Genomic DNA, 21670 nt, shown 5'->3' on the forward strand with positions numbered 1-21670 from the left:
ACAAATATTTTTTTTTCATAAAGACACATATGTCATCAGCAGAAGATTGCGGTCGCGTGAGTTATAGTTGCCTGCACTAACTATAACGGGGGAATTTCATTGGTTTTTTATCAGTAAAATTTCCGCTAACTATAACATGTGTGAAACCTATGGTTTTTTCAGTGAATTTGCAAGGTTTTTTAAATGCTGATTCCTAACTATAACGTGTGTGAAACCTATGGTTTTTTCAGTGAATTTGTACGGTTTTTTAAATGCTAAGTTACTTTACGCCATTCGTGGCGTGCGCGCCCACTTAACGCAGTTCGTTCCGTGCGCGCACGGTGCGCTTCGCGCACCGTGCGCGCACAGTGAGCACGCGGTGCGCTTTGCGCACCGCGCGCCCACGTTACGCAGTTAGTGCCGTGCACGCACGGTGGGCACGCGATGCGCTACGCGTACCGCGTGCCCACGTTACGCTAAATGGGCCATGTACGCACGATGCGCTTCGCGCACCGTGCGCACATGGAGGACATATGATGCACTTCGTTTTGAAAGGTAATATTTTAATTTTTCGTATATGTTATAAGCCATGAACAAATGGTGCCCTTCGGGCACCATTTGCACACGGGGTGGAGAGAGTGTGGATAATTTTTTTTTTATTAATTTTTTTTTAAATATTTTAGTTTAACTCATCTTTAATAAGCCATGCACAATTGGTGCCCTTCGGGCACCAATTGAACACGGGGTGGGGAGAGTGTGGATAATTATTTTTTTTTTAGAATTTTTTACCGTACGCGTACGGTAAGCGTAATCGGCGAAATTAGCGAAAAAATAAAAATTCCGTTATTGGCCTTGGGGGATCTTTGGGGACTCCCTCAACATTGCTATGTGTGTGGGAGCTGTCTAAACAGCCCCTTTACATGTTTTTGTGCTTTATATTTTAAACATCACTCTCAGTGCGAGAGAGAAAATGGCGGCCGCCGCTTCCTGGTTTCGGCCGATTCGAATGTTTACTAAGATCTAAGAGCCAATCAGAATCGCGCTCGCGCACGCCACCGTACGCGTACGGTAAGCGTACCGTAAGCGCACCGTAAGCTGGCTCAGATATATATATTGATTTAAAGGCTATTTTCTCAGAATCTACTGAACAGATTTACACCAAACCTACAAAAGGCACTTCCTTGACCTGAGGACTACCTCTCTGCCAAATTTCTAGTAATTCTGTTCAGCCGTTCGGGCTGTAGCCCTGTCTAAAGGTCCTATGGAAAAATGCATGGGAAAAACGCGTTTTGGGACCCCCCTTTTATCTCAGCCCCCGCTTGACGAATCCCCCCGAGACTTTCAGGGTAGGAGCGGAGCGTAGCGCCCCACCTATTTTGAAAAATTCGCGAGGATTCGTCGACCGGCGCCAAAGTTATTCAAAATAGAATGTTGCGGATTTCCTATGGAAACGTGGTCCTAACTATAACTACCTACTGGCGACCGCCAGTAGGTAATATATATATATGTATATATTATATATATATATTATCTACTGGCGGTCGTAGATAGTTATAGTTACAACCTAGTTTCCATAGGAAATCTCAAAATTCTATTTTGAATAACTTTGGCGCCGGTTGACGAATCCTCGCGAAATTTTCAAAACTAATGGGGCGCTCCGTTCAGCTCCTACCCTCAAAGTCTCGGGGTGATTCGTAAAGCGGGGGCCGAGAAAAAGGGGGGGGGTCCCAAAACACGTTTTACCCATGCATTTTTCCATAGGACCTTTAGTCGCAGCTACAGCCCGAACGGCTGAACAGAATTACGTGAAATTTGGCAGAGAGGTAGCCATAAGGTCAAGGAAGTGCCTTTTGCAGGTCTGGTGCAAATCTGTTCAGTATTTCCTGAGAAAATAGCATTTAAAAGCATATCAATATCTATACGCGCGCACCGTGCGCGCACCCTGCCGTGCGCGAGCTCAATTTTGATTGTTTGTTAGATGGCGGTAAACATTCGAATCGGTCGAAACCAGGAAGTGTCGGCCGCCATTTTGTCTCTCGCAGTCTGAGGGGGTGAAACAAAAAAGGTGGAGAACGTGAAATGGGGGCAGAGTGGACAGTTCCTGACCCCCTAGCTTTGGTCAGGGGGTCACAGAAGGACCCCCAAGGGCGAAAAAACCACATTTAAAAAATAAAAAAAAAAAATCGCGAGGTGCGCGCACGGTGAAAAACCTGAAAAAAATTAAAATAAATAAATACATAACTAAGCATTTAAAAAAACGTACAAATTCACTGAAAAAACCATAGGTTTCACACACGTTATAGTTACGAATTAGCATTTAAAAAACCTTGCAAATTCACTTAAAAAACCATAGGTTTCACACATGTTATAGTTAGCTGGACATTTCACTCGTAAAAACACCAATGAAATTCCTCCTTTATAGTTAGTGCAGGCAACTATAACTCACGCGACCGCAATCCTCTGCTGATGACGTCAGATATTACATCACTGATGACATATGTGTCTTTATGAAAAATAAATATTTGTAATATATGTATAGCTAAAGATTGATGGAAGAAGACATGGGTAAATAAGTGTCTAAATACAGTGATGTAATATCTGACGTCATCAGCAGAGGATTGCGGTCGCATGAGTTATAGTTGCCTGCACTAACTATAACGGGGGAATTTCATTGGTTTTTTACGAGTGAAATGTCCAGCTAACTATAACATGTGTGAAACCTATGGTTTTTTAAGTGAATATATATATATATATATATTGCAGTCCAATGTAAATAAATATGTGCACTCAGAAGTCCGAGTCAGGATATTTATTCCAATTCTGAATAATATCCTGACTTTGAATTCTGAGTGCACGTATTTATTTACATTGGACTGCAATAACATGCCAGTTTTGCTCTACTGGCTGTACGTGCCACCGATCTACGGGCGGAGCTCCCAGTAAGGGCGCCAATACTGTGAAAATATATATACACACATTTTTTTTGTTAATGCTCCGGGGTCTACGCACGTGGGCGGGACAATTCAGTGCTTATGACTATTGATGAGTATCCCCTGGAGGAGAAGTTCTTGGTATCAAAATATAGAAAAATACAACTAATTTTCTAAATTGGTCTTCGCTGGATTTCTCATTTACTGCCTTTGTGAGTACAACAAATGCTTAGCACTACCGTCTGAAAGGCCAAAACTGCTTGCACACATTAACACAAAAGAGAAATTAGTGTTCTTATTTTTGTCTCTGTAAACTAATAAGGGTTGCCTGGACTCTTTACACAGTGTACCTAATTATGGTCCACTATATAAAGAGACCGCTTCCTACAACCCTGAAAAGTCAGACATTCCCAGCCAGGCATGGCGTCTGAGGGCCACTGCTGACAAAAACGCTCTGCCTAGCAAGTTAGTTCTGTCCAAGCTACAGTGTATAGTGAACTTTGCTGCGTATCTTCCGTCTGTAACTGCTTGCGAGAGAATGGCCTGTGGCTCCTACAGGACCTGTGGCAGCACTTGCGCAACCGTTTCCCACAGTGTGTAGGATTAGAGGCCTACTAAGCATGCAGGATCAGCAGCCCACTAAGCATGCAGTGTTCACTACCTGAAATGCAAGGCTGGCGGAAGAAAACATTTTCTTTCTCAAGCTGCCTGGCTTCTTGGATTTCCTGTCCGGGCGGCAAGGAACGTGCCATGGGTGTGGAGGCTCAGACCTACAAGCTCTCCCTGGTAGCGTGTTCGGTGAGGAAATTTGGATCTCTTGGAGCAGGGCAATAGGCAATCGTCCTATTCACAGGAGCTCATGGGCTGGGTTTGGACCAGGATCCCAGAAGGACACCGGTGAGGGCCTCACTGACCTGGAGTAGTGGTTCACAGGAGGAGACTCTCGGTTGCAGCAACACCATCAAGATGTTGATCATGACTGCTACCGAGGACAACTAAAGGTAGAAGACCTTGCCACCCTCCAAACCACCATTGCGTATGTGGCTCCCTCCTCCATAGCCACGGTAGGGGGAGAAAGCATGCCGGTATCTGGAGACGTATCCCTTCAGCTGGCATCACCCAGTTCCTCACAGCAGCCAATATCCTGATCATAAGGCTGGTATTCTAAAGGGTCCGGCTCTCCCTCTGAAGGAAACTGGCTCTGTATATGCTATACCAAAAAGAGGTATAGTGTGCACGGAGTCCAGTGAGTTCCCAAAGTATAGCAGAGGATAAAGTAGATAGTACCTTAGTCTCAATTTAGGGGTAGCTGGACTGAGCAGTCAGGTTTATCAGAGGTCTGTGTTAAGCATTTATTGTACACACACAGGTAAGAAAGAATGTCACACACTTAAGACTGAATTCAGACCAATTTTAAGTATAAAAAGTTAATACTTTGTGTTTTATTAAAGAAACAAGGTTTCCTTAGTGCAGATAAGTTTGCAGTACTTCAAAGTAACAACACTTTTCAGGAAATGCAATACTGGTTGAAGAATGTTAAAATATACTTTTACAGCTTGTTATTTCTTTTTTAAATGCAGCACAATTACAGTTTAGGCTTTCCAATGTAAAGATAGGTAATGCAAGGTATTGGTTTGAGTTCATTGCAATCCTAAGGAGGAAGACAAGGTTAGTAACTTACGGGTAAGTACTAGGGTTAGGAGTTCAGTCTCAGATTTCTAGCACTGGCACGGGACAAGGGTCAGGTAGGTATAAAGATTGGACCCTCATTCTTGTTAGGAGAGGCTGAATCTCCAGGTTGGTGTCCATCCTTCCTACGGGTGTGACACCAGGCCTTTAGGGGATCAAAATTCTTACCCTTATACCGACCAGGAAGACGTCTGGGGCCCAACCTCATGAACAGGGTTTTAGGGGGCTTTAGAAGCCTCTTAGTTTTTATCTTTAGGGGGGGAGGGGGGGGGGGGAAATCACCCCCTTTCCCCTGGAAAGGTTTTATATCCCCTCTCTTTTGGTTACCCCCAGTAGAAGTTTTGATCACCCTAATCTTGACCCAAAGGTCAGCCTTCTTTCCCAATTTTTGGGGAGAAATTAGACCTAGGTCCACCAGAAACTGATGCAACTTTCATTAGTACAATTACTTAACGTGTTCTTTCATCAAAATATTATAATGCCCACATCACTTCCAGTTAACTAACCATCTAGTGTTTTTACTGAGTAGTGTATGAAGCCAACCCTGGACTGGCTTGGGGTTTTGTAAGCCCCCTGAATGGAATCCTACACTCCTCAGTTGTGAGTCCAAAGCCCTCAATCAGGGTGCCCTTCATGAGGTCACAGAACTCAGCATCTGGCCCGATGAGGGTCAGAAGTGTGTCTCTGCAATTACCAGAGAACCATTCCCAAAGTAAGGCTCCACAGCGTGACTTCTTGACTTGCCTTATTCCACAAGCCCTCTCAAAGGCTGTGAACCATTTAGGGATGTCAACACCCTCCTCATATTTGAGGACAATCTCTTTGGGGATTTTAGGGTCAGAAGTCTCTTTCTCCCTAGATTCTAAGTTGCTGTCGCCATTGCTGGGAGCTAAGCCCAGCTCTGCTCTCTATTCTTCCATAGCCTGGACTCCAAATCTAATCTTTTGGTCAACCTTGCTAGAAGGATGTCCTCTTCATTGAGGTTGTCCTCGATCTCATCCGGACCCGACTCACCTATGTGCATTCTATGTGCTGTGAGTACTACCTTTGAAATCAGGGGCTCAAGCGCCCGGTTCTCCTTATTTAGTGGGGGAGGTTGTCCTCTACATCACTAACATCCTCTTCTGAGTTGGAATCTCCCCCCTCAGAAGGGTGGTCCCTTGACTATTGTGCCAAGATCTCCTGGAGCTTGGTCTTGGAAGAATGGGCCCCCATGAAAATCTTTTTAAGCTTACACTGAACTCTCTCATCTCTAGATGATGGAAGTGAGCCAGGTCGAGTTTCTCAAACAAAGTCGATAGTACCTTACTCTCAATTTAGTAGTGGCTGGGCTGAGCAGTCAGGCTTATCAGAGGGCTGTGCTATACATTTATTGTACACAATCAGGCAAGAAAGGATGTCACACACTCAAAGCCTGAATCCTGACTAATTGCAAGTATAAAAGATGTATACTCTGCTTTTTATTAAAGAATCAAGTTTTCCTTAGTGAAGATAGTTTTGCAGTATTTCAAAATAACAACACGTTTCAGGAAATGCAATACTGGTTGAAGAATGTCGAAATATACTTTTACAGTTTGTTATTACTTTTGTAAATGCAGCACAATTACAGTTTAGGCTTTGCAATGTAAAGAAAGGCAATGCAAGGAATTGGTTTGAGTACGATGCAATCCTATTGAGGAAGAGAAGGTTAGTAACTCATGGGTAAGTACTAGGGTTAGGAGTTGAGTCTCTGGTTTTTATGGAGACAGGGGGTAGTCCGAAGAGCACTGGTTACAGGTAGGTACTTGCGATTTCTGGGTCAGGACCCAGGGATCAGTGATCAGCACAAAGGGGGCCAAAAGTAGGCACCCAAGAGCGCACCAACAGCGGCACATGGGTGGCAAGGTGCAAAAACGGCATAGGGCTTACCATAGGAGGTCAATAGAGATCGTTGGTCAGGAAGAAGTACTGCAGGTTTGAAGCAGGAGAGTTGGTAAAGAGTCTCAGCAACTGGAGTGTGAAGTTGGAGGACTGCTGAACACAGACCCCGGCGGTGGGGCACCCCAAGGCCAGTGGGCTGTGGATGCAGGGGTGTCTTTTCATGTCAATTTTCTCACCAACTCCGGCCGCAGCAGGGCTGCTGGCGTCAAAGTTAAGGTCAGAGGAGGTTGTCCATCACTGGATCCCAGGTCAGGATTGCCAGGGGCAGATCGCTGTGGTGTTGAGCCGCTCAGACTCAGGCCGAGGGGTTCAGAGTGGTGTAGACCCGCGGTTCTGTCTGGATTCAGAGTCTGGAGTTGAGTTTGTTGTTAGACAAATCTGGTGTCCACGGGAGATCATAGTCTTTCTCGAAGGGCAGGTCTCCGGGGTTCTTCAAGGCTGCGGGACCTGCTGGTGTCAGCTCAAGGGTCTCTGAAGCAGGAAACAGGCCGGTAGGGCTGGGGCCAAATCATTTGTCGTTGTCCTCTTCTCTGCAGCACAGCTCTTCGGTCCTTCTTCTTAGGTTGTTGAATCTAAGGCGCAAGGTTTAGGGGTGCCTTTAAATGCTTAGATTGAGGGGCGTTACAGGGGTGTGCAGGTTGGGACCAATGAGTACCTTCCCTGGGGTGTCTACACCCCTTCTTATACAACCCTCCATTGGGAGGGGCCACATGCTGCATCCTGATTGGGGAGTCCCCTCATCTTCAAGATGGAGGGGACGGAGATGTGTGCTTCACTTAGCCTCCCCCACCTGAGGGGAGGGGTTGGCAAAGGTGGGCACACCTCCCTTTCTTTCTAGGTTTTCCTGCCGAATTTCCCGTCCAAAGTGGGGTTCAGAACTGGTGGGAGCCAACTGCTGATAGCAGCAAAGGCTGGGGGTAGTTTACAAAGGCAGCAAGGCTTTGAAGTTTCCCCTTTATGGACCCTGCCCATCCTGGGGGAGGAGGCATGACACCTCTGCCCAGGATGTGCTTTGTTTCTGGACCCGGAGGGAAGAAGGCTCTATACCTAGGGGTCCAGAAACCGGTCTGGTGGTGGCAGATAGAGGGTAGCCGTTCAGGACCCACACTGGGCTTGTCGTTTTCCAGGGAGCATCTCTAAGATGATCTCTGAGTGTATTTTATAATAAATCCAATACTGGTACCAGTGCGGGTTTAATGTGCTGAGAAGTTTGGTACCAAACTTCAGTCAAGCCATTATGGAGCTGTGGAGTTCGTGCTGACAAATTCCCAGCCCATGTAGTCAAAATGGCTTTGCTTCACTTGCAATGTCTTTGAATGGCACAGACACTATAGGTGCATATTGCTCAGGCAGCTATGCCCTTACTAATGGTAAGGTGCACAGTGTCTTTAAGGCTGTCAGGCCTGCTGGAGGGGTCATTTACCCATACCACATGCAGTGTTGGTGGGCATGGCACACAGGGATGTGTGCCATGTCGACGCTTCAGTTTGGTCTGCACCAAAACACGCAGCCTGCAATGGCAGTATGTGGGTCTTTGAGGGAGGAATAATACATGCTGCAGTCCTCAGAGGCACTCTCTAGTCACAAGGCCCTTGATACCAGGGGTACTTTTTCCAAGGGACTTACAGGTGGCTCAGAGGAGTGCCAAATGTGGAGACAAAGGTACAGTTTTGGTAAAGACCACAGGCCCTGGTAGCCTTATTGGCAGGGACCCAGGGCACAGTCAGTCAGGTTGGCATCATGTATCTGGCAAAAGGTTAGGGAGTAACCATGCAAAAAAATGGGCACTTTCCTACACCCTCCCATTCCTCTCTAAGCCCTAGCCCTTCGAAATAGAGCTTAGGCTCCGACCTAGGACACTGAGGTCCTGTCGGCGCCGATCGTCATGGCACCATGTTGGAATCAGGGATCATAATGGGGCTGTCGCCCCTGGTGGGCGGCAGGAGCATCAGGGCTGGCGCAGAGGAAGGTTGGAGTGGCACGACTGATCTGGATCCATGATCCATAGGGACCCGCTGGAGCCGCGGCATGGAGCCAGATGAGGCTTGATCCGATCCTGCAGGGTCTGAAGGCACACCGGAGGGTTTTGTACCACTCAAAAATGAGACACATGGCCTCATAAAACTCTCATTTGAGGGGGAAGCTTTGGCTCCTGGAAAACTGGGGAGGCACGGAATCAGCCCAGGCGCAGGTCCTGAGAAATCAGTTCTCGAATGCCGATTTTCCTTCATTGCATTGGCCAACGGACTGGAAGAAGTTGAAGAGCTTCAAATTTTTGTGTTTTATGTACCCTGATGATTTCGAGTGGGACGAAGAGGACTTCAGACTCCTGGAACAGTCCTAAGACCGTCCTTTTGAGCAGCACCATGACTTCCACAGAGTCGCATACCGGGCTGCTAGCAGCTTCAGGGACTGCTTCCTCAAAGCCTTCGGCGCCATGGCCCATCAGTCGGAACACAACTTGGAGTCGTGGTTACACTCCACCACTCCAGACACCAAAAACACACAAAGTGTGGGTTCGTCACGGATAAGGCGCATTGACAGGTGCCACAGGGTTTAAAATGCGTCTTCCTCAGTGGCATCCTCGACACACCAGGAGAAAAAACCTCAAAAAGGGTGTCAAAATGTAGAAACAAGCATTTGCAATGCAATAGGTCTCGCATTACTGAAAGTTTGAGCTATTGGCTTTGCAAATAATAATGCAGCAACAATAGCTCAAACTTTCAGTAGTTTTTTTTGTGTGTGCTGTGCTGCTGAAACACTCTGATGCCAATCAGGCTTTTAAATAATGAGTTCAGTGCAAGGGTGATGTACGAAGTTTAAAAAATGAGAGCTTGGCATAACTCCGGTGGCTGAAGTGTCGGTGGTGGGGTTGGTTGGACGAGGGGGGGAATCTGTGGCCATCCAGAGTCTCCTACCTCCAGTTCGCACAGTCTAGAATACTTCCCGGTCGTTAGTTGCATGTAAAGTGAAGTGATATATATATTTTGCATCGCTATTCAGTGGTGGATTAGGGGCAGGTGTGTCTCCGTCCGAAACGAGCTGGATGTTTAAGTGAGAGCAGGGGGTGGGGGAGCTTGACGGGCGCAGTTTACGGCGCTCTCACGGCAGTAGGAACAGTGTTGTTGGTATGGCACATGTATGATCGTGCCTTTTATGGTTTTGACATTTATTGATCACACCACATGGGACTTCTTCGCAAACTGTAATATGCCCCACTCTTTATGTTTTCAGATGCTGTTTTTTTAGCGTGTGCTGTGCTGCTGACAAACGAAACACTCCGATGCCAATCAGGCTTTTAAATAATGAGTTCGGTGCGAGGGTGATGTACGAAGTTTAACAAGCATGGTTCTTTACACTGTTACATGGGAAGCAACAGAAAATAAAATGAATCACATTCTATGGCACAGAATGAATAATCACACTTGCAAACATTGTAATCAGCTGGCAGAAAGGTGTGACTTTTTACTGACACGTCGTTACGATTTAAGTACACTGCTATTGTTGCGCAGCTGCGCTTTGAAGAAGTTGGCTGTGCAGCGTATCCAGTTCTTGGAACAGAACAACTGGCGCTGAATAGAGGCACAGCCAATAACAGCACAGCGGCAGAAAATAACCACAGAGAGGCAAACTGCCACTCGGAGGTTTCATTGACACATTGTTCACAGCCAGTTGAACTGCCTCTGATTAAAGACTGTGCACCAATAACTGAGTGAGTGAGAGCGGTTTCATCCAGTCTTTTGCCTCTGTTGGCAACACCGCAGGAACCTGATTCCGACACCATGTTATTAATTTTAAATATTTGCAGAGTGTTACTCCCCAAAAAGGGCTCAATACGTTTTCCTGCACACCTGTTCCCAGTCAATAGGCATCAGTGAGAGGCTGCAGCCAGATATAAAAAGACAAAGCCTTGTTATAGTGGAAATTGCCGCTGTGGGTGCCGATGAAGCATGCATGGCGTCGACCTGCCCGGGGGCGTGCTGTGTCTTCTGAACATGGAGACAACAGAACTGTTGATAAAATGGAGTTGCTGCATTTCATGTAACTGGGACAAACCAACCTTAGTTGGGCGAGCCGCACATTTTATAAACATCACGCACGGCCACCATCGGTAACAAAACAAGCTGTTCAAATGCTGCTTGTGAGCCACAAACTCAGACACGTACCGTGACATGGTCATATGACCCCTGCAGCTGGTGCAAGCGCCCTGGACGTGCGTCCTATATTTTTGGGTCACTGAAATACACATGTGATGCATAAAATATAGAGATTAGTACCATCCACTGCTCAGCGGCCATTTAGACTCTGCCCACTGCGAATGTTCAGAATTTGGCAATCTCAATAAGAACAGAAATGAGTACTCACTTTCACGCAACAATCACCAGGACGCTAAAATCCGCCAGCAGTTACGAAGCAGAAAATAACATCGAACCGCAAGGGAGTGGCGCAGCCCCTTGTCTTTCATCGCAGACTGATGGAAAACAGTACACGAGCCACAAGGTTCCTGCAGAGTTTACAGAAACAAAAGCGATTTGTGTCTCATTCCGAAGCGAAGCCAGCCAGGTCCATTGAGAACAAGAGCACGCTCAGGCTGATACTGTGCGCTATACAGACACCCTTACTCATCTAGCGAGGCCTGCTGAGCACCACATGCAGGAGCGGGAGCAGCAGCAGACATGCAGCCCTTCCTTGATCCATCGTGGTCCTCTCACACTCTGGCCCGGCCATCCCCTGACTGACAGGAGGGACTCGCACACAGCCTTATTTACTCAGGAGGGCAGAGGCTCTGTGCCCACTACCAGCAGGTTTAGACGTCGCTCTGCCTGGCCCATCGCACAGGAGGCCGGCCCCATCAATGCTTAGGCTAGAGGAAAATAAGGCATAAGCAGGGGGCGCGGAGGGCACCTGCGGCGTCTCTCCCAGCCCCAGACCTCCTCGGACTAGCCAGAGATAGGGACAGTTGTGAGATTTGCTAATGCATTAGGCACAGTCACGCTTATTACTGCTGGTACGCGGTATGGCTATCGGAACCAGGGAGGACCAGGCACGGGGAGCTCGCTGGCTGCCCCAAGTCTGCAGCCCCCGCATAACTGGGCCAGCAGAGAGGGCCCGGGCAGAGTGGCTCTGGGAGCACACACACCTCCACCCAAAACAAAGCACCGGGCCCGTGATACAGCAGCTGTGACACATTCTAATATAACTATGGAGCAGCAACTCATGTTTCATTTGTTTAGCAACGTAAGCAAAAGTCCATGAAAAACGTTGCAACTTGCAAGTTTGGGGAATTTTTTCGTATTGTGTGCATATAGAGACCGTTACGATTTACCCTCATGTGCCCTCCTATTACCAACATAAAAGTGGGCGCGCATTATAGACAAACGGCCGCACGCATATAAACTAAAAAAAACAAACAGCCCCACGCATACAAATTTTTTTTTTAAACGTCCGCTAATGTCTCATCTGCGCTTGGAAAGTGAAAGCGGCCAAGGCCCTGAATGTAAGCCGGGAATCGAAAGTAGTGGTGCACGCGCACCACATAGGAGCGGGGGGAGGGAGCAAGCAGCGATGCGAATGCGCGCTGCTGCGCGTGCTAGACACGGACGGGAATGGGCGCTGCAAAGGTGGGACGTGCGCCCGCCTTTGCCCAATCGCATGCCTTTTAAAAAAAAAAAAAAAAAAAGAAACACGCGAAATCCAATGCCTGCCGGCGAAAGCCTGATCACACGCACGACCGTGTGGTCAGGTTTCAAAACCCCCTTACAAGAGGTCTCTGGGCACTGCAACGCTAGGCGCGAGACCTAAAAATCCTGTCAAAAACGGACAGAGGGGTAGCTCTTCTCTATGATCAGTGCTGATTGTCGCGGAAAGAAAATAACTGATGTCAGCATGCCGTGGTGACACCTATATAGGTGACGCGGAAATCACTTCCGGCACAGACGAATCGTGGAGCAGATCGATGCCCACCTACCGGCACGCAGGGGTACTGCTCTCGAAAAATCTTTCGGATCCAGTCGGGTGCCTGGGTAAATTTAAAGGTAAGAGATCTGCGGCTAGACGTCTCTATCAGATACAGGCTCCTGCTTCACCCTGTCTCTCTTAATCTCTCACTTTAAATGGACTCCATATATTTTATGCTAGAACTTCAGTTCACCAGTATTTTCTCACTACTTACTGTCACTTGACTATCTCTCATTGCAAATTTTGCTACAGCCTCACTTACAGTTCAAAAAGCATAATTGCTTTCCTGTCAGAGGTTCTAACGTACCCAGTTGCGAAGACTGTGAAGCTGGTATCCACACACTGATGCTCTCCTCTGCTTCTAGCCACTGATCTGTTGGAAGTGAGCAGACTATGCCTAAAGATTCAGAAATGCTCAGCCTTTTTCTCATAGGTGGAGACTTGCTTCTGCTCTAAGATAATGACTGTACAAGGCTATTTGCCATGTGACATGGGCTCAAACATCGTTATCCAACAAGGACCACAGGTCAGATGAAGACCAGAGTTCATGGGTTCATGGGTAACCAGGCACTTTAGAAATACTGTTTCATTCATTCATTCATTCATTTCTCCACATACACACATGCTGCTGTTCTCTGTAGAATGTATGGTATGTTCACCTGTGAATTCTGAGAATTAAAATTTCTTCTGTGATAGCAAAAAGTTAGCAAATTTCCAGACAACAGAAGGTTTCAAAGAGTTGTACCCGTTTGAGTTGACTGTAGTGCTTTCCGGTCATGGACCCATGTGTTTTAGTGTTCAATGTCAACACTCTGGAGATTACAAACATTTTTAGAACCATTGTTAACTCTTAATCCCTCTTTAGATATTCTTAAAAGCATATTTGGGTTCCAAATTTGATAAAACTTCGCTAGAAGGCTAAAATAAAATTCCAGAAGTTTATGAAACAAAAGGCGTACACGGTAGGAGGTTTGGCTTTTAAAATTGCTGTTTAGGATTTTTTGAAAGCACACTGAGAAAATAACTCGTCAGACAGGGTGTTCGTATAAAATGTAAAAAAAATTAAAATAGTCAAAATCCAAATAACTTAGTATGTGTCGACTTTTGTGTTTTTGATACCCTTCTGGTTCAGGTTGTTAAATTTCAAATCTACTTTGAAGCCTAATTAAGAAATTGCTTGACCCAGGCAAAACCTTTGTTGCGTTTTATAGAGAAACGCTGATTGTCCTATGTATAACTGAGGTGCAAAACAGCGATTTCAGGAAGCACTTTGAGAAAAATGTGTTTAGGTGACAAAGTGCAAGTGCTATATTTCATTTACATAGCGTACACCGCAAATTAAAATGTGTTTTCAGACTTTAAATTATTAGTAAGCATTATTATCCAGTTCAATGGTAATCGTATTATAGCCTTCAGAAAGATGTAAGCCCAGTCAGGATTTCTGCTGACTACACCTACTGGAAGAAGCAATAAACCAACTAAACAATCACAACAAATTAAAATTAACAAAATGATGATTTAAGCTGGCCAGTATTAAAGGAAGGAGTGGCCTGTGGATATATTCTACAGGGTCAACATTATTATTTATATCTCCATGTAATTTACCTTAGACTAGCACACCATAGAAAGAGTATGTGTTGAAGTTAACCTGGGAGTGTAAACTTTCAAAGAGGAAGTGAACCAAGTTTCCAATTACCTCGAAACAAAAGCATCTTATCTAGACACAAATTTGGAATATCATTAGGCGCAACTGTGGATTTCCCCCTTTTTCTTTAACACTGCCCACTAAAAGAGGAATCAGGACAAAAGATGCAAGTCAGATTTCCTGTACCTTGTTTTTCCTCAAAGGCTGCCCACAACAAGTGAAGGTTGGGTTTCCTTGGTAGGTGGTAGAGGCAAGAACGCTGAAAAACACTCCTGGTTCCAATTACTGTATGGTTCTCCAGGTACTTGGCGTACTGTGTGAAGGAAACAATTGATGAGGGTGAAATGAAAAACACAAGAAGACTAAATATTACCTGGCCTCACTATGGTCTGCTGAAAACTAGAAAAGAAAAATGTACTTATTATACTTTGAAGTTTATGGTGTACTCACGTTGAGGACGTTTGATAACAAATCTTCAGAAATTCTTGCACCTTGATATTTAGGTTTGAAACATGGGCAAGATAACAATATACAAATGCAAAGAATGTAGTGATTAGGATTCAAATGATATGAAAAAGGACGACTGCAAAAAAGATGAGTGTGCTCTACCAAGAACACAAGAAAATGTTTGCTCACTCCAATTCCAAGATAAAATGGGGTAAAGGCTGACATTTGTAGAGATGGAAGTTGGCTGAAATAGCCTCCCATCAAAATCACAGTAATTCCTCCTCGCTTTAACCAAGCAAGTTCAAAATTACCATAGTAACTTGCATTCCAAATTCTGCAACACCTTCAGTCATTTTTTATTTTTTTTTCAACCGTTATTTTTCGGTTTTTTACAAATAGTAAAATCAATATAGCAGAGATTGTCAGGAAAAAGTTTACAGTTGAGTAAGATCCACGGCCAAGTGCAAGATTATAAAAACATTACATGGTCACAATCCGCTTCACCAGTCATCCAACAACATTGTGTCATAATATCATCAGAAAATCAACAAGCGTCCTCTGCAGCTGAAAATCCACTAGCATCCGAGTCATGCTGATCACTCAAGTACACCTCTGGGTTTAAAAACACGTGACATAACTTCCTCCAAGTCCTGCGATCCTATTCTAGCTTCTCATCCCTCTTACTAGTTTTCATATGAACCTCCTCCACCAGGGGCCACTCACACACACATCCCTCATCTAGTCATCCAGAGAGGGGTAACGCTTCTCAATCCAGGTTATCGCCACCCTGCGTTTAGCTAGGACAAGGAAGAGTTGTAATTATTTGTACTCCAATTTGCGTTTCTTAGGCTTCGTAACATACCCGAGTAGACAATTCAGCGGGGTTGTCTGTACCCTAAAACCTGTACCCCTTTTCACCGACTTCACCACCCGGGTCCATAAGCAGTGTATCTCAGGGCAGTCCCATGACAGATGCAGGAAATCGGTCCGGTAGCACCGCACTGTGGGCACGCAGCTGAGCGTGCAGGGTCGATGCGGCTCAGGCTCATTGAGGTCATATATGTGCGATGTAAATAGTTAAAATGTATCAACTTGAGGCGCACATTGCAGGACACCGTGCTCATAAGTGTGTTATCGCTTTCCACTTTGACTCAGGCAGGGGGCCAGTTAGGTCCCCATCCTATTCCGAGCAGGCCCTAGAAGGAGGGCCTGCAGTGTCTAATCTCATAGCACTATACAGGAAGGAAATAAGCCAACAACTGGAACAACTGGTAAGCTTTATATCCAGTGTTTGCGTTGTTGGCGGGACATATGAATATATGTGAGCCACGTTGCCCTAGCAAGGTCTGAGAGTCCGGCATACTGAAGGAACTGGCCCTGACCACGCCCAAAACAGTTACAAGCCTACTAGTGGGAGATGAAAGTTTTGTTTAGGTACAGGTCAATCAATACCGGACGACTCCCCCCATACTTGGAATGACATCCCATCCATCATTTTCCGCACTGGTGTAAGTATCCACATGGGAAGCTCCCTGTGGAATGGCGTGTGTTTTAAAATGCGTTCTACGAACAATTACCATACTTTTGCAGTCTGTTTGACTACATAGGGCATGTCACCAGAGATACCAGCACCCTCCATCAGAGCCGTTTGGAGTCTATTCGGTTGGACTCGTCCCCTCAGAAGTCTTTTTCCAGTTTTCTCCCTCATCGAACCACCGGGCTGCATGTTGCAACTTAGCTGCATAGTAGTATAAATCCATCCTGGGAGCTTCGAGTCTCCCCTCGTCATACCACTGTGTCAATGTATGCATGGCTACTCTACTACGACGGCCTGCCCACAATAGAGAGACCAACACTGAGTTCAGTTGCTTAAATACACGCATGGGAATGTTGCACATCAATTTCTGGAGCGTGTATAGGCAACACAGTAGTACCACCATCTTTGAGACCGGCAGCCTACCCATGAGGGAGAACGGCAGGGAGTTCCAAAAACCCACTTATACCTGGAGAGCTTCTACCACCCTGGACACATTGAGGTGGAGGGATTTTAAGTTGTCATGCGTCACCTGCACTCCTTGATATCTGAAATGCCCAGTTTCCCATCTCAGCCCAAGACTCACACGCTGCTCCAACGGCAATGCAGACAATTCAGCCAGAGGAAAGAACAGAGACTTATGCTTATTTAGCTGTAATCTGGAGTACGCTTCCAAGTCTTCCAAGAGCTGTAAAAGCTTAGGAATCGCATCACAATGGGAGGAGATATAGAACTGGGCATCATGCGCGTATAGTGAGATTACCTGCGGGCTCCCACCAATATTTATGCTCTACCCATCATGGTCTCTGCATGCCCAAACTGCGAGTGACTCAATGGCCAGTGTAAAGAGCAGCTGTGATAGCGGGCAGCCCAGGCACGTTCCCCGCCCCAGTGTCCACATCTCCATCCACCTGCACCCAAATCAGTATAGAGAAGTTTAACCCATCTGTAGAACCATGGACCGAAACCAGAGGACCTCAACGCTTCCAGTAAATACCCCCAGTCAATGGTGTCAAACGCTTTCTCAAGGTCCACAGCCATTAGTGCCAGTTCCTCATCCAAGCCCTGAACCTCATGCATGATATGTGTTAAACACCTTCTGTTCATGCCCGGGTTGCGGCCGGGTTTGAAACAACATTGAGCTTCATGTATCAAGAAGGGCATGTATGGAGACAGATGCCTAGCCAGTACTTTAGAATATTTTGACATCAGAATTGATCATGGTTAATGGGAGATATGCCGCCGCGTCCCGATCGTAACCCCCCTGTTTCATGAGCATACAAATCTCCCCCTCCCGCATGGTTGAGGGTAAAACTCCCTGCTCAAATACCTCCTTATACACCAGTAACAGAATTTGGGCCAGCTTTTCTGAGAAGGTGTGATAAAATTCCGGTAGAAACCAATCTCCTTCCGGCGCCTTGGCCCTGGGGAGCTCCTGCAGAGATTCAAGAACAACATCTAGCATCAGTCATGTCTCTTATTCCTTCATCCCCTCCGACAGGAGGTGTGTCCACACCAGTCTCTGCAGGAAAGGGACATAGCAGTCCACACAAACAGCAGAATACGCTGTGTACACCTTCTGTAAGCGCTGTTTAAACACTTCCAATATGCCTACCCTGGTGTAAACCATGTACCCAGTGGAGCTACACAGTCAGTTCAGCAGAGGTGGAGCCTGCTCCTTCCGTAGAATCCAGGCCAGTAGGCGTCCGGATTTGTCCCCTTCAGCATGCAGCTGCTGGCGATAACAGCAGAACATATATTTGCCCAGCCTGTCCCAGATGTCACTTGTCTGGTCTCGAATTTTCACGGTCATGACCGTCGGCGGTGGGGAGTGCGAAGTCACCTGTCTGGACTTCTACTAATTCGTCTTCCCCTTCTTTTAATTCCCGTTGCCGTAGCCGCCTGACCACACATGTTAATCCCATGGCCACACCCCGCAACACAGCTTGTAGTGCCTCTCACTTCATGGCTCTACTGGGGATCAGCCTCCTATTGTGTGACATATAGTCCGTTATTGCCAGAGAAAGTGTCTCCCTCCCCTCTTGATCCTCCAATATGTCAGGTGGCATCCTCCAACTCTGGGAACCCTGTATATGCAGGTTGCATTGAGCCACGCAACTTATAGTATAGTCTGACTGGAGTCTGGCCAAGTGGGTCACCTCCAGCTCCAGAAAGGCAGGCAACCCAGACACCAGTGCCCCATCTAATCTACTATGCGTATTGTGCATGGGCGAATAGCAAGTGAAAACCTTCTGTGTTGGGTGCCATTCCCGCCAAGCATCGTGCATGGCCAGTTACCCCATACAGCTTGCAGTTTCTTAGTCATTTGTGGTTTTGTACCGCCTCTAGGCAGCTGAAGTGCCCTAGCCACAGGAGTGGCACATCAATATCTGTGGCTACCAGGTCTAGCATTGTCTGATAAAAAGCAGGCTCATCTGTGTTTGGTGCAAAAGTGTTCAGTATAACAATATCACGACCATCAAGGACGCTGCGTAGTAGTACATACCGGCAATCCACATCGACCTCCATGAATATAGGGGTAAACGGGTAACCCACACCAAGGTACCTCTAGCATATGTTGAATAGGAGGAGTGAAACATCTGACCCCACCATATTTTAGCCACTCTGCCGGCCCCCATATCACCTAGATGTGTCTCTTGTAAGCAGGCAATCGAAATGCGGTGGCATTATAATAGGAGAGCACCCTGTGGCACTTTGTGCATGCATCCACACCTTGGACATTCCAACTGAGAAACCTAACCTCCGTTGTCATACTGGCACATCATGTAATTTGCACTGCATGTAGAGCCCCAGCCGCTATTAACAATCTCAACTGAACACACCACCCACGGACAATGTACGTGCAACCACGCTATCATTATTGCCCACCCATGCTTGTGCCAGGACGTGAAGAGCTTCCCCATACACCAGACTGGGGCTAATAACAAGGCACTACTGTGCAACAACCCTACCCACCCAGTATTAGACCAGCAACTACTTATAGGCATGTCCTTGACTCACAGCAGTGCCAAGCTATTGAGAGCAACCAGACGTAACTTACACCCCCACACATTGCACCCCGTCTTCTCAACTTGGCCCCATCCCTCACGCCCACACTGAGGGCCGCCACATCCGCCCCCCCCCCCCCCCCCAATCAGGCAAGCGTCAAGCAGTAAGCAAACGCTAATATACACATGCAAAGAGCAAACCATTCAGGCGATCCATCTTTGAGTGCCCCCAGGGGGCCATGTTCTTCAATGTTTCAGGAACAATGTCTACAGACGGGCACAATGGCTGCGGCTGATCATCAGGATCCGATGTTATGGATGCAGAAAGAGAAAGCGGACCCTCATTCCCCCGATGCGTCCAGCTGCATGGTACCATCCACCCACACGGTGACCCTCTGCTGCTCCTGTGCGTCGTCTTCTCATGTTACCGCCTGTCCAGTCTTATGCTATGTTCTTTTGTTTTAAAGGGTGCCGCATTTCCATCGTCGGCCACGTTGTTCCAGCGGTGGGATAGCGTCATCCCAATTCTCCGGCCATTCCCAGACTTCACCTGGGGACTCAAAAAAGTACGCCATACCCTGCAACAGGAGTTTCAGTTTAGCAGATTATAGGAGCATATATTGCAATTACTGCTCTCATAGCTTTCTCTTGACCCCCAGGAATGACTTCCCCAGTTCCTGCACCTGCCTGGTGTAGTCCAGGTAAATAGGGATTTTATTGTTCTCATAGTAGAGGTCTTTCAGTTCCCTGGCCGCCCGTAGTATACAGTCTCTGTCTCAATAATTCAACACTTTTGCTAGGATGGACCTCGGTGGTGTGCCAGGTGGGGGGAGGCGGCACCAGGGCCATGAGCTCTCTCTCCAAGATAAATACCTCTGAGAGCCCCAAAGAGCACAACTGCATGCGAATCCACTGCTCCAGGAATTGCTCCACCAAGCCCCGCTCCACTCGCCCCTGAAAGCCCAGCACTCAGATGTTTCTGCATCTGAAGCGGTCCTCCGAATCATCAGCACGGCGCTCCAAGGCATTCGTCAATATGGATATCAGGGCCACCTGCTATTTAAGCGACGCCACCTCTCCCTTCAAGTCTACGATGTCGCCCTCAGCCGTGGTCACCTTATGCACAATTTTTCGTGGGTTCGCCCTCAACAGATTTACATCTATGAAAACAGTCTCAATCTGATATTCCAATGCCTTCCTAGACCCCTGGATGGCGACCAGCAGCACAACATGGCTGGGCTTTCCCTGCTCCTTACCTGCCCCCTCCTTGGTGCCACCAGTCTGCCTCGTTATGCGTTGTGGTGGATGGCGGGGTGTGGTATATTGAGTTACTGTGTTGCCACCTGAAATTTTTGCAGCCTTATCAATGCCCATTGCAGCAGCTGGTGTTACCACCGCGGGGCCCTGCACAACCCCCTCCACACAGACCAGCTTCAGGGGGGCCCTCCAGGGACCCTTGGGACCGACCCATTGCTTTGGTCTCACAGCAAGCAGGGAGATCAAGTAGCCCTGCCCCCAGGCAGTGAGTCTTCCCACAACAGGCACTCTCCCCCGTCAAGCAGCGCACATGCCAGGAAAATGTCCTTCTTGGTGGGGGGGGGGGGGGGGGGGGGGGGGAGTGGGGGCTCAAACCATAACACTGTCCCTGTGACACTTCACCCTAGGTGTCCAGTACATTTCTCAGAGGGGGAGGGTGGTCCAGTTTGTGTGTTGAACAAAATATGGCCAGCAGTCTCAGGAGAATCACCTCTCTGCCCGGAGCGCTCTGTCCTGGTTGGCTCAAATCCCATATAGCCAATGTTTCTCCAGGGCTCTCTATGTAGCAGCGCTCACCAGGAGCGTGCCGCAGGAGACCACCAACAGGGGATGTAGGCCTGGCACCAAGCGGGGTGAAAGCGCCCCAGCAACAGAAAATGCACAATTCCAAACTCCTCGCCCGGTTTCTGAAGGGGCTCGACCTTCCACTAGCCGCAGTCAGGCCAAGGCAGTCCCTCACCACAGCGCCAGTCACCACCACCTCAGCCAATGTCGAGCCCCAGCACTCGCCGCAGGCCCGTCCAGGAGGAGGCCAAGGAACAACACCAAGGGCCGAAGGCTCCACTCTCATCGTTGGCAGGCCGACCACGGCTCCCTCCAGCAGTGTCACCACTATCGCAAAGACCGCGCCCCAGACCAAGTGTCGGGAGCGCGCGGCCGACTCAGCCTCTCAACGCCGCAGGTGTCCACACCCAGATGCAGCCCACGGCACTCTCACCCCTGTACAGCGGGGAAGGCGAGGAGCACCAGTCATAGATACCTCAGCCGGTAGTATGGGTTCCGTGGGACGCAAGCGTCCCACCTGCAACTACTCGTCCTCTGGGCCCGGGGTCGGCCCAAACTGCTGATGGCCACTGACCAGCTTAATGCACCGGATTCTCCCGCAAGTCAGACCCACAGGGGAGGCGGCAAGGCACAATGTTTCTGCGTTGAAATTGTGCTTTTTCTAGGAGTAATAGATAGGGCAGGATTCCCAGGCAGGCCCACAGAGAGCCCAGAGGCTCGCGTCCTGTCAGCCATGTTG

General features: G+C 47.7%; 1 protein-coding gene across 1 annotated transcript in view; it reads right to left on the reverse strand.

Annotated features, from left to right (window-relative positions):
- LOC146798192 (uncharacterized) overlaps positions 1–21670 on the reverse strand; it is a 514414-nt gene that overhangs the window by 243216 nt on the left and 249528 nt on the right. The window contains exon 9 of the mRNA XM_085625464.1: positions 14308–14434. Within this exon, the coding sequence (XP_085481590.1) occupies positions 14308–14434 (127 nt within the window). The remainder of the gene's footprint in view (positions 1–14307; positions 14435–21670) is intronic.

This window comes from Triturus cristatus, chromosome 9, assembly GCF_964204655.1.
Source record: "Triturus cristatus chromosome 9, aTriCri1.1, whole genome shotgun sequence".
Taxonomy (NCBI): Eukaryota; Metazoa; Chordata; class Amphibia; order Caudata; family Salamandridae; genus Triturus; species Triturus cristatus.